At 43.1% G+C, this 13,902-nt stretch overlaps 1 protein-coding gene across 1 annotated transcript in view; it reads left to right on the top strand.

Annotated features, from left to right (window-relative positions):
• Window positions 1-7,251: 7,251 nt before the first annotated feature.
• LOC119598719 (pyridine nucleotide-disulfide oxidoreductase domain-containing protein 1-like) overlaps window positions 7,252-13,902 on the top strand; it is a gene marked incomplete at its 5' end in the record, with an annotated part of 9,711 nt that continues 3,060 nt past the window's right edge. Inside the window, 5 exon segments of the mRNA XM_037948498.1 lie at window positions 7,252-7,413; window positions 10,115-10,315; window positions 10,727-10,943; window positions 11,963-12,117; window positions 12,659-12,836. Of these exon segments, the coding sequence (XP_037804426.1) occupies window positions 7,342-7,413; window positions 10,115-10,315; window positions 10,727-10,943; window positions 11,963-12,117; window positions 12,659-12,836 (823 nt within the window).

The raw sequence follows: 13,902 nt of genomic DNA, 5'->3' as shown, positions 1-13,902 counted from the left end.
CTCTCTCTCTCTCTCACTCTCTCTCTCTCTCTTCTTCCTCTTTCTTTCGTCTCTCTTTTCTTTTTTCTCTCTCTCTCTCTCTCTCTCTCTCTCTCTCTCTGTCTCTCTCTCTCTCTTTCTCTCTCTCTCTCTCTCTTCTTCTTCTTCTTCTTCTTCTTCTTCTTCTTCTTCTTCTTCTTCTCTCTCTCTCCATTGATTTATCAAAAAAAAAATCTCATCCATTCATTTATTCATTTATTCATTATTCACCCCTTCCCTCCCTCCCTCCCTCCCTCTCTCCCCCCCCTACCTCCTTCTTCCTCCCTCCCTCCCTCCCTCCTCCCCCTACCTCCTCCCTCCGTCCCTCCCTCCTCCCCCTACCTCCTTCCTCCTCCCTCCCTCCGTCCCGTCTTTTCTTGCGAGGAAGATGAGCTTCTTAATGAAGACGGGGCGGCCGTAACACGCATGAGAAGTAACTCGTTTTCCCGCCTCCTTCCCCAGTTCTCGACGGCGGACGTGAATATCGTGGCGAGAGGAGAAGTGTTCCGTGTCCACCGCTTCCTCGTGACGCACTTCAGCAAGTTCCTGGCCCGCGCCCTGTCGCCCGAGGCAGGAGAGGCGGTCCCCGTGGTGTTTGTGGAGGAGGTGGAGGCAGACATCATGGCATACCTTTTGGATTACATGTACGGGAACCTTGCCATCCTGAAGGAGAGCAAGCTGCTGCGGTTCCTGAGCGCGGCCCGCCGGCTGGAGATCGACTGCCTTCAGACGCCCGGGTTGAAGAGCCTCGAGACAAGCCTGGCGAAGAATTCGAGCGCGACCCCGTGCGCCGCGTTCTTTTCGGAGGGGCGGGAGACCGAGGGGGCGACTGGAGGCGACCGAGGAGGAGGAGGAGGAGGAGGAGGCGCATGTTGGGACGTAATGCCGCCGGGTCTTAAGTTTCCATCGTCTCTCGAAATCACGATGAGCCCCAGGCAGGTCGGCGGCCACTCGATGGACGGACGAAGCTGCGCGGCCACGAACGCCCGAGAGCAGGCGAGTGAACAGAAGGACGAGGAAAGCGCGGGCGCGAAAGGACGAGGCAAATGCTGCCACTGCTCTTGTCGCTGGGAAGGAGAAGCGAGATCGTCCACAGGGAAGGATGAGGGCGATGGAGCGCCGGGGACCGAGGGGGAAGTAACCGCGGGCTCGGAAGAGGAACAATCGCAAACACTCATGAAGAAGTTGGAAAAGTGTGGCACCAAGATAACCGGGAGCACTCTGAGCATGCTGCAAGTCCCGGCCTGGCTCTTCTCCAGCAAGAACATCTCCATCACGCCAGTCAAAGAAGAGCTCAGGAACGTCAGAGTCTCGGACGCTGACGAATCAAAAGCTGACAAGGCATCTCTCGCGACACAAGACAAGGCTGACGAGGCAGACGCCCCCGTCATCATCGGGGCGTCGCCTCCGCCGCCTCCTGTGCCACCGAAGAGGAATCTCATGCCAGCATTCCAGACTTCCACACGAGCCCAGGTTAATGGTCACTCTCCAAGGGGCGGCGTGGGTTATCCATGGCCCAGGGGGTCCCATGGCGGGGTCAGGGGGCCATATGCAATGAATCAGCGTTACCCACCACCCAGATTTATTGCATCGAATATTCATGGTGTCCCCCAACTACAGCAGAACCCAAGGAAGAGGCCACAAATATGTAACCCTCGGCAAATGCCCAGTGCCATTCCGGCCAGAGTTCTCATGACCCAGAAGTTCAAGAGAGGCCGTAGATATATGGCGTCCCCGCCTCACGGGAATGGATTCAACGCTCTCGGCTCGCCTCGCGGCCCGGGCACCCCCCCCTCAGGCGCTGGAAGAGGCAACGCTGACTGGGATCAAAGACTGAGTCAGCAACCGAGAGTTATTGTCAATAACATTTTGTCTCCGCGCGGTAGGCCTCCATACTCCCCTTCTGGTCGAGGTTCGCGCGGCAGACGTGGCAGAGGGAGGCCGCCCCATTTACCCTCTTCGCATTCTCTATCCTCTGAAGATGTTACAAAAGCACCAGGTGGGAGCCAAGGCCACTATAACGGTATCAGTGGGGCACCTCTGAGCTCCCCTGGGAAGAGCCTTTTACACTGGGATGGGAAGCAGCCCTTGGAATTCAGGGACACGGGAATCGTCATTCAGCTTCCAGACAATGTTGCGGAGGTCATTGCTGGGGCGCCTGTACTGACTCCTATCGTTCCAGGATTGGACGAGGGGCGGTCCCCTGACTTCCAGGTTGCCCAGACTGGCTCCTCCTCTTATCAGGCTCCTGTGACGTCCGTGGAAGGGCCACCATGCACAGCAGAACAGCAGATCGTGCAGCAGAACCCTTTACCGGAGAACAGTGTCACTGCCTCCGTTTCGAAGGAGTCTTTGGACGCCACCCTCCCCAGTGGGAACATCGCCCCTCAAGGAAAGTCATTCTCCTCCGAAGGCTTATCGGGGGATACCACGGAGTCAGAATCTCAGCCTCCAGCTCCACCACAGTCAGCAGAAGGTCCAGGGAGGGAAGAGACCGCTGAAGGCGAAGGGAAAGAGCAGTTTGCCAAGGGCGAGAATTGTAGCAATGCAACGTCGGCAGAAAGTGTAAGTATTTTACGGGAGGTTTTGTCCTTGGCTCACCAAGCATTTGGGAAAAAAGGCTTTCCATCTAAGTGAGAAAATATGTATACACATTTTCTTTCTTTTTGTGCATTTTCTAGTTCCTATGAATACTCTCCCGTGACAGTTTCCACACACACCAGTGGATCTTTCTTCACAGTCTATATCTTCGCCATCATAACAGGGTATTTTCCTCTATCCAGAGCATGAAGACTCGTCAAAGGTCCAAGAAAACCTTCAGGTGCCCCGTGTGCAGGAAGATGTACCCGAACCCCAGCGCGCTGCTCATGCACCAGCGACAGCATGTGGGGGAACGCCTGAGGCACTGCTCCTCCTGCGCCTTCAGGAGTGAGGCCCAGTCAACCCTCGTAACCCACGTCAAGAGGAAGCACGGAAGGCTGCTGCTGGAGTGCGAGAAGGTGTGTCACCCAGCGCCCGAAATCGAGCCTAACAGCTCGAGCAAAAAGAGAAAGAAGAATAAGGACAAAGAGGAGGAAGAACAGAGGAAGGACGAGGGGAAAGGAAAAGTGGGGAACACGGAGCACAGCGCCGAAGAGAATGGACAGCCAGTGCAAAGCGGGAATGACGATAAAGCTGAAATTCCCGACCAAGCTGAAAAGACGACTTGATAAGAATGGCGGCTTAAAAACACGAAAAAAATCCTTTGTCGATTTTTTTTTTTTTTTTTTTTTTTTTTTTTTTTTTTTTTTTTTTTTTTTTAGAAGTAATCATATCTGACATTTTTTATTTGATTTCTTGCCAATTTGTCTCTTAGGTTGATATACTCCATAGCATATTCAGAATAAATTCCCTTTTGTGCTGATGTCAGGGTTTAAGGTTTATATCGTGAAGTATCAGAAATTGAATTCAGTTTATGTAGTTTACCCAAAAAAAAACAAATTTGCATTTCTAGTTTGTTTTAGGGAGTCATCATTATGATGCCGATAAAAAAAAACATTAAAACACCTTTATAAAGTTAAATAAATTTCCTTTATTTTACAATTTTCACGTTTCTTATATAAAACAAAACAAAAATATAGGCTTTTTTTTCATTTTTCTCTGACCGGAAGAGTTGATTGTATTCATTTTGCGTTTGTGAAGAAAAAGTCATATTTTAAGTTATCATAAAAAAGAGAAACTTAATTTAATCTTTGTATATTTTTTCTGCTCGACGTGTACATTTTTGTTGTAAAGATTTTTACCTGATTTTTATATAATAAATAAATCTAAGAACAACTGTATTCCCTTAGTATCATTATGATATATATATATATATATATATATATATATATATATATATATATATATATATATATATATATATATATATATATATATATATATATATATATATATATATATATATATATATATATATATATATATATATAAACATATAAACATTAGGAGTGAGAAGTGACCTGTGAAAGTGCTACGTAAGAGAGGAAGATTCGTGAATATATAGAGCTTATATTCCAGCCAAAATAGAAATGATAATTCACCCAAACGTCTCGCAAGTCTATCAAATTCAATACTGGGCTATGAATACGTGGACCTTTTAAACGAATAGGGATGCCAGTGAGTGCCAACTAGGAATACTAGGTTCCATTACCGTGCTAAATAAATTCATAAGGTCCTCGTGCCCATCGAGAGTGCCACAGTAGATAGAATCAGCAGTAAAAAAAAAAAAAAGGCATTCACAAAGCGTAATCCAAGCGATGGCACCTTAGTCAAGTGCCAAACGCTGACCCCGGCCGAGACAAAACCACCTTTCTGACTCCCTCTGACCCCAAAGCCCATCCTCACCCATCCCAGCATCGTCCTAAATCCTCCTCTCCCACACCACCCGCCTCCTTCCCTCAACCCTGCTGCAAGCCTACAATTTATGCTCATTATAATGCATGGGCTCATTATAATGGAGTGCGGAAGTGCGCTCAGGCAGACACTGTTCAAACGTCTGTGCACGAGTGTGAGTGTGTATGCACGGAAATGCGCAGGTGTATGAGTGTTTATGTGTACGTGTCCATGTGGTGTGTATGCAAGAGAAGCAATATGTACGTAGATATGTATATCTGTGCGTATATGTGTATATATTCATATGTGTGCATGTGTATGTATGTATATGTATATGCGAGTATGTGTATGTGCATGTATATGTGTATATATGTATGTGTGTGTGTATATATATATATATATATATATATATATATATATATATATATATATATATATATATATATATATATATATATATATATGCATGTATATGTGTACATATATATGTGCGTATGTGTGTATGTGTGTGGGTATGCGCGCGTGTGTGTGTGTATATGTACGTGCATGTATATATGCATATGTGTATATGTGCATGTACAGGTATATACATATATATGTGGGTGAGCACTAATGTGTACTCATAAAAGTATGCGCGCATACACGTGTGCGTCAGCATATATATGGCTATATTTGTATGTGTATGTATAGTCATAAGTATGTGGACAGGATATGTGCACATGTGTGTGTTCGCATATGTGTGGGTGCGTATACACATGTAGGCGCAAACGATGTGCGCATATGTCTAAACATGGGTATGCTTGTGCATGTGTGTATAGTGTAGGAATATGTAGGCATATCATATACACAGGAGCATATGCAGAGGTGTATGCTTGAATGTGCATGTGCACGAAAAGAACATATGCGTAGTGCTTAGGGCATTTGCGGGTGAACAACTCGAACAACGGGCGTACGGGCGCATAAATAAAATCGGTGTGTAAAATATAATCACACATATACACTTCTGATACTCAAACCCATGCTCACGGGAGTATAGCCTGGTGTAGTGAGCAGACCTAGGTATATATACCAGGGCAACTCATACAGACAATCACATCTAGCGAAGAGGAAATTAAGTGACGCATCAATCTAGACTGGAGTGCCTTCGGCAGACACAGCAGCATACTAAGAGCCTCCCTGCCATTATGTGTGAGTGAGTGAAGCACCACCTTCCACCGAAGAGGTGAGAAGAGCGGTCTCAAGGCTGAAGAGTGGAAAGGCTGCTGGTGTTTGTGGAATTGCTGCGGAGGTATTGAAGGCGGGTGGGGAAGCCATGATCTGTGGCTTGCATGCAGTCTGCCGTTTGGGAGACTGGTACCATTCCTCCTGACTGGAAAAGGGGCTTGGCCATCCCTATCTGGAAAGGGAAAGGGGACCAAAGGAACTGTGGCAACTACCAGGCAAGGTCCTCGCTCATCTGCTTTTGGTGCGAGTGCGTGACCACCTTTTATGAGCACAGAGACCTGAGCATCCAAGAAGTCAACTGTGGACCGTGTCTTAGCATTTCGTGTCCTTATGGATCGCCGACTTGAGTTTCAACAAGGTATGCTTGCAGCGTATGTTGACCTCAAAAGACTTTCGACTCAGTGTACCGGGAGAGTCTCTGGAGCCTACTGGGTCTCCGTGGGATCCTCCCTGGAATTATTGATTTGCTGTCTGTCGAGAGTGCTGTCAAGTGTGGGGGAGGCATCTCTGCCTTTTCCCCGGTTTCTGCTGGGATTAGGCAGGGATGTGTCCTGGCCCCAACTCTTTTCAATACTTGTATGGACTGGATACTTGGACGTGCCGTGGTCCGTATCTCCTGTGGGGCATCAATTGGTAATTTCATGGTCACAGACCTTGACTTTACCGATGATGCAGTGATCCTAGCGGAGACATTGGAGGTCCTGGAAATAGCTCTCGAGGCGCTACATGAGGAGGCGAAGCCGTTGGGACTCTCGTTCAACTGACCAAGGTGCAGGAATTTGAGAACTTGTTGGATGTCAATATACAGTCTGTGTATGTCTGTGGTGATAACATTGAGATCTTGGATAGCATCACTTTTCATGGTAGTGTAGTGCAGAGCGACGAAGGTTCTGACCGGGAAGTCACTCGACGACTCGGTCTGGCCTACAGCGTTATAGACTCATTCAATAGGAGTATTTGGCGCTGTCGGCATTTGACTAGGAGGACTAAGATCAGGCTCTTCAGAGCGCTGGTGATCCCGGTCTTACTCTACGGGTGCGAGACCGGGATATTGAACAGAGCTCTGAAGGCCCGACTTGACACATTTGGTACTGAGTGTCTTCGCAGAATCACGGGGTATACCTGGAGGGACCATGTGTCCAATCAGAGGATACTCCGTGAGACTGATTCAAGACCTATTACCAGTCTGATACGAGAGCGCCAACTTCAGCTCTGTGGGCATGTGGCTCGTTTTCCTGAGGATGATCCGACTTATAGTGTCATCTTCGAGAGGTTGACCCAGGCTGGAGAAGACCAAGGCGAAGGCCACGGAACTCTTGGCTGAAGCAAGGCGACCAGATGATTATTCCACAGCCTATCATCCTATTACAAAACTTAAGCCTCTCAACCGCATATATATATATATATATATATATATATATATATATATATATATATATATATATATATATATATGTGTGTGTGTGTGTGTGTGTGTGTGTGTGTGTGTGTGTGTGTGTGTGTGTGTGTGTGTGTGTGTGTGTGTGTGTGTGTGCTGTAAAAGCATGCATGTGTATACGCATTTATGCATGCATATATGCATATGTAAATGTCTACAAATATGTCCTCATTTTCCTTTATCGCAACTCTCCCTAGCTCCCTCGGCGTAAACAATTACACTCAGGGTCCCTCGGGTGACGGACGAGTGAAAACACTTGATGGCTCTTCTCCTGCGCAACTTTTGACATGGAAGAAGTGGAAAATTACACTTACGTGGTGGCAGGAGGAGGCATTGCTGGCGTCACCTGTGCAGAACACGTGAGTTTTGAGAGTTTGAGTTGGTGATAACCAGGATAACGCAGGGTTTTAGGGGAAGTTGTACGAGAGGTAAATCGTGATTATTATTAGTTGGCATGAGCAGGTTTTTTCCTTTTTTTTTATACTGTAAGTCATTTTTGCTAATGATATGTGAGGACATTGGACTGTTTGTCATGTGTCCATTTATGTGGCTTCATTAACTATATTTTGACTATAACATCGGAGATTATAGTGAATAGTGACCAAAACTTTTTTTCTTTTTCTTATTTTGGGGGAAACTTTTTTTTTTCTATTCATATTTGAGGTGTGCAAAACAATCTTTCCTTTTTTTTTGGTAATAGTCATACCCTCTTTTTTTTTAACTGTTTAAGAAGACACTTACAATGGATTTCAAAATATCATTTCTTGTAATCATATTGGCTGTGTTCTGTCCATCCACTTAGATTTGGAGATGGAAAGTCAGCAATCAGAATTACAACCTGATGGTGGTAGAATGTAGAGTAATTACCCCGGTGCAATGCGTCCTTGTCTGTTGCCGGCCGCTGTGACTTTGGGAAGATTGTGCTTGGACTGGTTCCTTATTTCATGAGAAATTACCAGAGTAGTCTAGTTTTTATCTTGCTAGATTTTGTGACTGAGTTGTGTTAGCTTTTGTTGACCTTTTATATATAAATATATATTTTTTAAATAAAAGTGTAAAACAAGTAATCTACTAAAAGTTTGAAGTCCCTCTGATGTTGGGCTAAATTTGATAGTTTGCATAAAAGGGAAAGATAACACATTATTTAGATAGATTATTTATTAAAAGCATTACAAAGAGAAATTAACAAAAAATATCAGCTGGATTATGGCTGAGATAAGAGTTTACTTAAGTCGCCCAGAGCTTCCAACATGGCAGTCCACATTGTGTCCCTCGGAAGACCTTTCTCAACCACATCCCACACACAATTATCCATGTGATTGAAATTAGGGTTACATTTTGATTAGGAGACCAGAGATTAGGATTGTTAAAGTCATAGAACTTCTCTGACAGCCCCTTTTGACTCTTTCTGGAGATAATAGCGAAGAGCCTGATACTGCTGCCACATATATGGCCTTCCAGCAAGAATCCTCTCCAGCTATGATTTGACAACAGTCTTCTGGAGCTTCACAAAATCATCTGAATTAAGCCTAAGCCACTGTTCAAAGATGTTGGGTGGCATGACATCACCCTCACTGGAGATGCACCCAAAAACCATCACAGTTTAGGGCAACCTGGTCTTCATAAAGGGACATGTACCCTTTGTAGCAGTGATTCTCAAACTGGGGGTAATTACTTTCATGGGGATAATGAAGCTGTTTTGGGGGAGAGGGCAGTGAGGCACCTTCTAAAAGTAATAGTTCTTTGGAGTAAATTGATAGGTAATGATAATAGATTAATGAATAAATAAACTACAGATATAAAGAAACTAATATAGAATAATGAATTTATGTCTTACGTATAAAATGCATTAACCCAGTTATAGTGTTATTAACAAAATTGGCAGGAATAGAAAATAATCCAAAGTTTGCAAACCAAGGAAAAGGGTAAAAAAGTGAGATAGATTGGACTAGCAATTCACTAATTGGTGACTAAGCACTTGAGGAGCCATCTATATGTAAATACAATTAATAAACTAAACTCACTGTGGGCATGACATGTACTTGCTGTCCCTGGAGGCATTGGGTTAAAAATTGGGTATTCCAATATATTTTTTTTTTTACCTTTAACTTCCCGTAACTTGAGGAGGAATGGGGGAGGACAGGTAATGGTCATTTACCATTGGGGGAAATGAAATCAAAAAATTTGAGAACTGCTGACTTAAAGCGTTCTCAGAGCGTTGAGCAGCAGTCAAGATGTCGGCATTTTGACACCAAATCATGATACAAGTAACTCGTTTCTGGTATTCAGATGGCTTCCAGTTCTCCATGTCAGCTAACTGCGTTTCAGCTACAACTTTGATCTTTATGCTCTCCAGCTTTGTTGAATGTTCACCAACACATCAACCATAATTATATAGGCTATGATTTCATGTGTAAATGTTTGTGTTTGACGAATATTGATTGAGGCCTTTTCCTTATCATCATACATAGTAAATTTTTTCACTGCCAGTGGTATGATTTATGTAATATGAAATTGCACTATATTATATATATTTTCTATAAATCTCTTTGTAGTAACATTAAACTTTATATCCTGTCTGCATGTGTATGTATACATTATGAAGATGTATTCATTGTATGTATTCAAATATTAATAGTCCATGCTGGGATTAAGTGATTCCTGATATTTTAATGCATATATTGATGTGTCAGAGGAAAAGCAACAAAAGATCAATAATGTCGTTGACTTTTTTTTTTTTGTATTGACAGAATGATCAGCAGATTAGAATGTGGTTTGTTAACATAAATTCACGCTTAAGAGGGTCATTGCCTTTTCTCCTAAGGAATTTAAAACTTTTAAATTTTCTTTTCGAGATTATTATAATACAAAGGAATATTTGTCAGATGTTATTCTTTACATTCTTTTTTTTTCATTGGTCAGGAGTTCCTTTTGGACTTGTATTATACAGTGATTTATTTTTTATGATTTGTTGAAAAGAATTAAAGTGAAAAAAGTATAGGGAATAGTATAATGTTTCGTATTTTTAAAGATAATACTCATATCAATTTCTCTTTTCAGTTGTACATTCTACATCCAGAGGAGAGAACGTTAGTCATCACCGCCTCCGCGCTCATCAAGGCGGTCACCAACGTCCTGCCGCTGACGAAAACACTAGATGCCTTTGATGTGGAGGAGAGGCACGCCGAATACTTGGAGAATCAGTGCCCCAATGTCACCGTTATCCGGGATGCTGTGGAAAGGCTCGACGCAAAGGAGCAGGTAGGAAGGAAAGATGAAGGGGTTTAACTCCGTATTGGATTGTACTGAATATTTTGGGCTGGTTTATTCTAGCTCGTGAGGATTAAGCCGAGACTTCTGCAAAATTATTCATTTGATGGTATCCATGGTGTGTATTTTGAGCGAAACGTAAGTGTCCTCTGCATATCTTAGGAAGGGATTTTCTAGCTTTCAGTCTGGTTATGTTCATATTAGAATTTAATGATGAAATCAAAGGTCACTGAGAGCTTAAACTCACAGAATATTTATTGCATTGATTCTGTACATTTTATTTGTTCTTTTACTCACTAGGAAGATAGAGCAGTCATGATTTTAAAGAAAGAAGAGGTAAAGACAAATTACAGGAAGTGTATTGATATTAATCAACAGCTCTTTCGATTCTTGGTTTTTCAGTGTGTGTATGTATCTTCAGGCAAAAAGTTCAAATATAAAAAGCTCTGCATATGCACAGGAGCGGTACCCAAAGTCATAGCAGAAGACAGCCCGTATGTGGTGTGGATACGCGACACAGAATCCGTATGCCAGTTTCAGGCAAGAATGAAGGGTGCTCGGAGAATATTTATTGTGGGGAACGGAGGAATTGCGACAGAGATGGTTTACGAAGTTACAGGTGAGTGAGTTGTTTGTTTCGTGTGATTCTCAGTTAATTGTTCGGTCAAAATTCCTGTCTCACGGGCTTTGAATTCCCTCTCGAACACCCAAATAATGTGACCATTGTGTAGATGAGGAATGTGCTTTCACTTTTGTCTGTGACTATGCGTGGACTCTTTTTGCTTCACTTTCTGTTCTCTCTGGCTGTATCTGTTTCCCTGTTGATTTTATATTCTGTTTTCTCAATTGCTTAGCTAGCTTTAAATCTGTATCAGTTTTTCTACTTTTTTTTTTTTCCAACCAAGTACCAATTTACAATTCTTAGTGTTTTCTGTATACCTCTCCTGTCAGCTTCCAGTTTTGTATATATATACTAAACAAAGGTATTTTATTATAATACAAAGAATTATCATCACTGACAAGCATCATTCCCAAGCCTTAGGTGAGTGAGTACCCAAAATAGTGTATATCACAAAAAAAGAATTGCAACTGGAAAACAATGGACTAAAATAGTCACGTATATACTGTGAATTATTGGCAAACCAGTAGGAGGACAGTGAGCGAAGACTATCCCCTGGATAGGTACCAAAGAATAAGTTATTATGTTCAATTTTTTTACCCTCTTTCAAACACAGGGAATACTTCCTGCTCTGTATGATTCACTCTTTCTCCAGTCCTCTATCTTTGTCTGTGTCTTCTGTTTCTCAATATTTTTTTCACATTTCGTTTATCTCTTTCTCTTGTCTCTTCATTATATCTCTTTTATAATTTGACTTGCTGTATTTTCCTTCATTCTCTTTCTTCCTCTATCTATCTTTCTTTCTTTCTTTCTTTCTTTTTTTCTTTCTTCTTCTTCTTCTTCTTCTTCTTCTTCTTCTTCTTCTTCTTCTTCTTCTTCTTCTTCTTCTTCTTCTTCTTCTTCTTCTTCTTCTTCTTCATCTTCTTCTTTAACACTTTCCTTTGTTATCTCCTTTTCTTCTGCAACAACCAAATCTCACGGGTTGGTGCTAGTTAACCTCTCCCCTCCTGGCCTTGTAGGCATAGAAATTGTCTGGGCCATAAAAGACAAGCACATGACGGCCAACTTCATCGACCCTGGAGCTGCAGAGTTCCTCCGATCTGAGCTCTCTAAGGAGAAGGTTGATGCGACTGGGCCTTCCAAGAGGCGGAAGTACACCGTGGACGAGAAAGAGGTGGGTATTTTGCAGAAATCCATTTTGAATTAAAGTGAGTTGAAGGACTTATAAGCTAGTAAGCAGTGGATGAAACTGCTAGTGCTTGTAGAGTGTCATGACTTAATTGCTAGTATACTGTTGAGGTAATATACTGTTGATAAGGCAAATGCTAATGGAACTAATGTTCTCTTAGATGGAATTTTTACTACTGTACTGGAGGAGCATTGTACTGCTAGCTAGTGTGGGAAATTACTTAATGTAATGAATTGAAATTACATGTTGAAGGCATGGAATGTACAGTAGATATGAGTTTTGTAGTTTTTTTTTTTTACATATAGGATATATCATATAGATTTTCCAAATCTCTTATTTTTTCATTGCATTGGTAAATGAAAATTCACTTGATTATTCACCAGTGCACTATAGACCTGTGTTTTGTAAGCTGATAGTTGAATAGTATAAATACTGGTAAAGTTCCTCTAGTTATTTAAATAACTGTAGTTACTTAAAAGAAAAAAAAAAATCATGTTCTTATTTTCCGTTTTTCTTGGCGGGGCAGAGGGTTTCAGCAGTCATGGGTGGAGCTCTGGGTCCTGACTGGCATTCCGGCTTGGAGCTGAGGGGGAGCAACCAGCGCAGGGTCACCCTCGAGACGGAGGTCGAGGTGAAGGAAATTCTCGAGCCAGACAAGTTCAGGCAGTCGGGAAAAGAGCTGACGAGGCTGAGTGAGGAGGAAGGTTGGTGGATGCTCAGGGAGTAGGAGTACAAAATGGTCCGTCAAGCCAAATAAAGGAGGTCTGGGGAAAATTACTGATATGTGTATATATAAAACGAGAGGAAGTACGATAGAAGAAGAGGAACAGAGAGGAAGTGAGAGAGAGAGAGAGAGAACTCAGAGAATAGGGACAGGGATAAGGATAGGGGCAGGGGAGGAGGTAGGGGTAGGGAAGGAATGGGGATGGGAGAAGGAGGCAGAGGAAGAAAGAGTCAGAGAGAGTGATAGGGTGAGAGTGAGAGGGAGAGGAAGGGATATGGAGGGAGAGTAAGAGGAGAGAGTCTAGAGGGAGAGGGGGGGATATAGAGAGAGACAAGAGGGAGAGGGAGAGGAAAGAAGAGATAGGAAGTGGGAAGAGGAGACAAGAGGGAGAGGGAGAGGTTTAGAGGAGGGAGAGGATGAGAGAGAGAATCAAAGGGCTGGAGAAGAAGGGAGAGGAAGAGGGAGAGGGAGAGGAAGAAGGAGAGGGAGAGGGAGAAGGAGGAGAGAGAGAGGGAGAGAAATAGGCAGAGAAAGAGGGAGAGAGAGAAAGAAGGAGAGGGAGAGGAAAAAGGAGAGGGAGAGGAAGATGGAGAGGGAGAGGAAGATGGAGAGGGAGAGGGACAGGAAATTGTAGGTTTCAACCTGTTCAGTGTCCATGCCATTTAACATAAATATCTTGTTTCTATCTTTACAATTGTGACTATATAATTTCTTTTTCTCTGTGGAGATAACTAATCCACGTTCATTACATATAGAAGATATAACTGTTAAGAGAGAGAAGAGAGGAGAGGAGAGGAGAGAGGGGAGAGGGAGAAGGAGAGGAAAAAGAAGAGGGTAAAGAAGAAGTTTAATGGGAGGGTAGAAGAAAAGTAAGGAAAAGAGAGAGGGAAAGGACGAAGAAGAGAAGGAGGAAGAGGAAGAATGGGAAGGGGAAGGGGAAGGAGAAGAAGGAGGAGGAGGAGGGGAAGGGGAAGGGGGAATGAGGAATGAGATTGAGAATGAGAATGAGAAAGAGAAAGAGAAAGAAGAGGAAGAAGAGGAGGAAA

Source organism: Penaeus monodon, chromosome 41, assembly GCF_015228065.2.
Source record: "Penaeus monodon isolate SGIC_2016 chromosome 41, NSTDA_Pmon_1, whole genome shotgun sequence".
NCBI classification, from domain to species: domain Eukaryota; kingdom Metazoa; phylum Arthropoda; class Malacostraca; order Decapoda; family Penaeidae; genus Penaeus; species Penaeus monodon.
The sequence above is the reverse complement of the archived record's forward strand: the minus strand, read 5'-3'. Positions and strand labels throughout refer to the sequence as shown.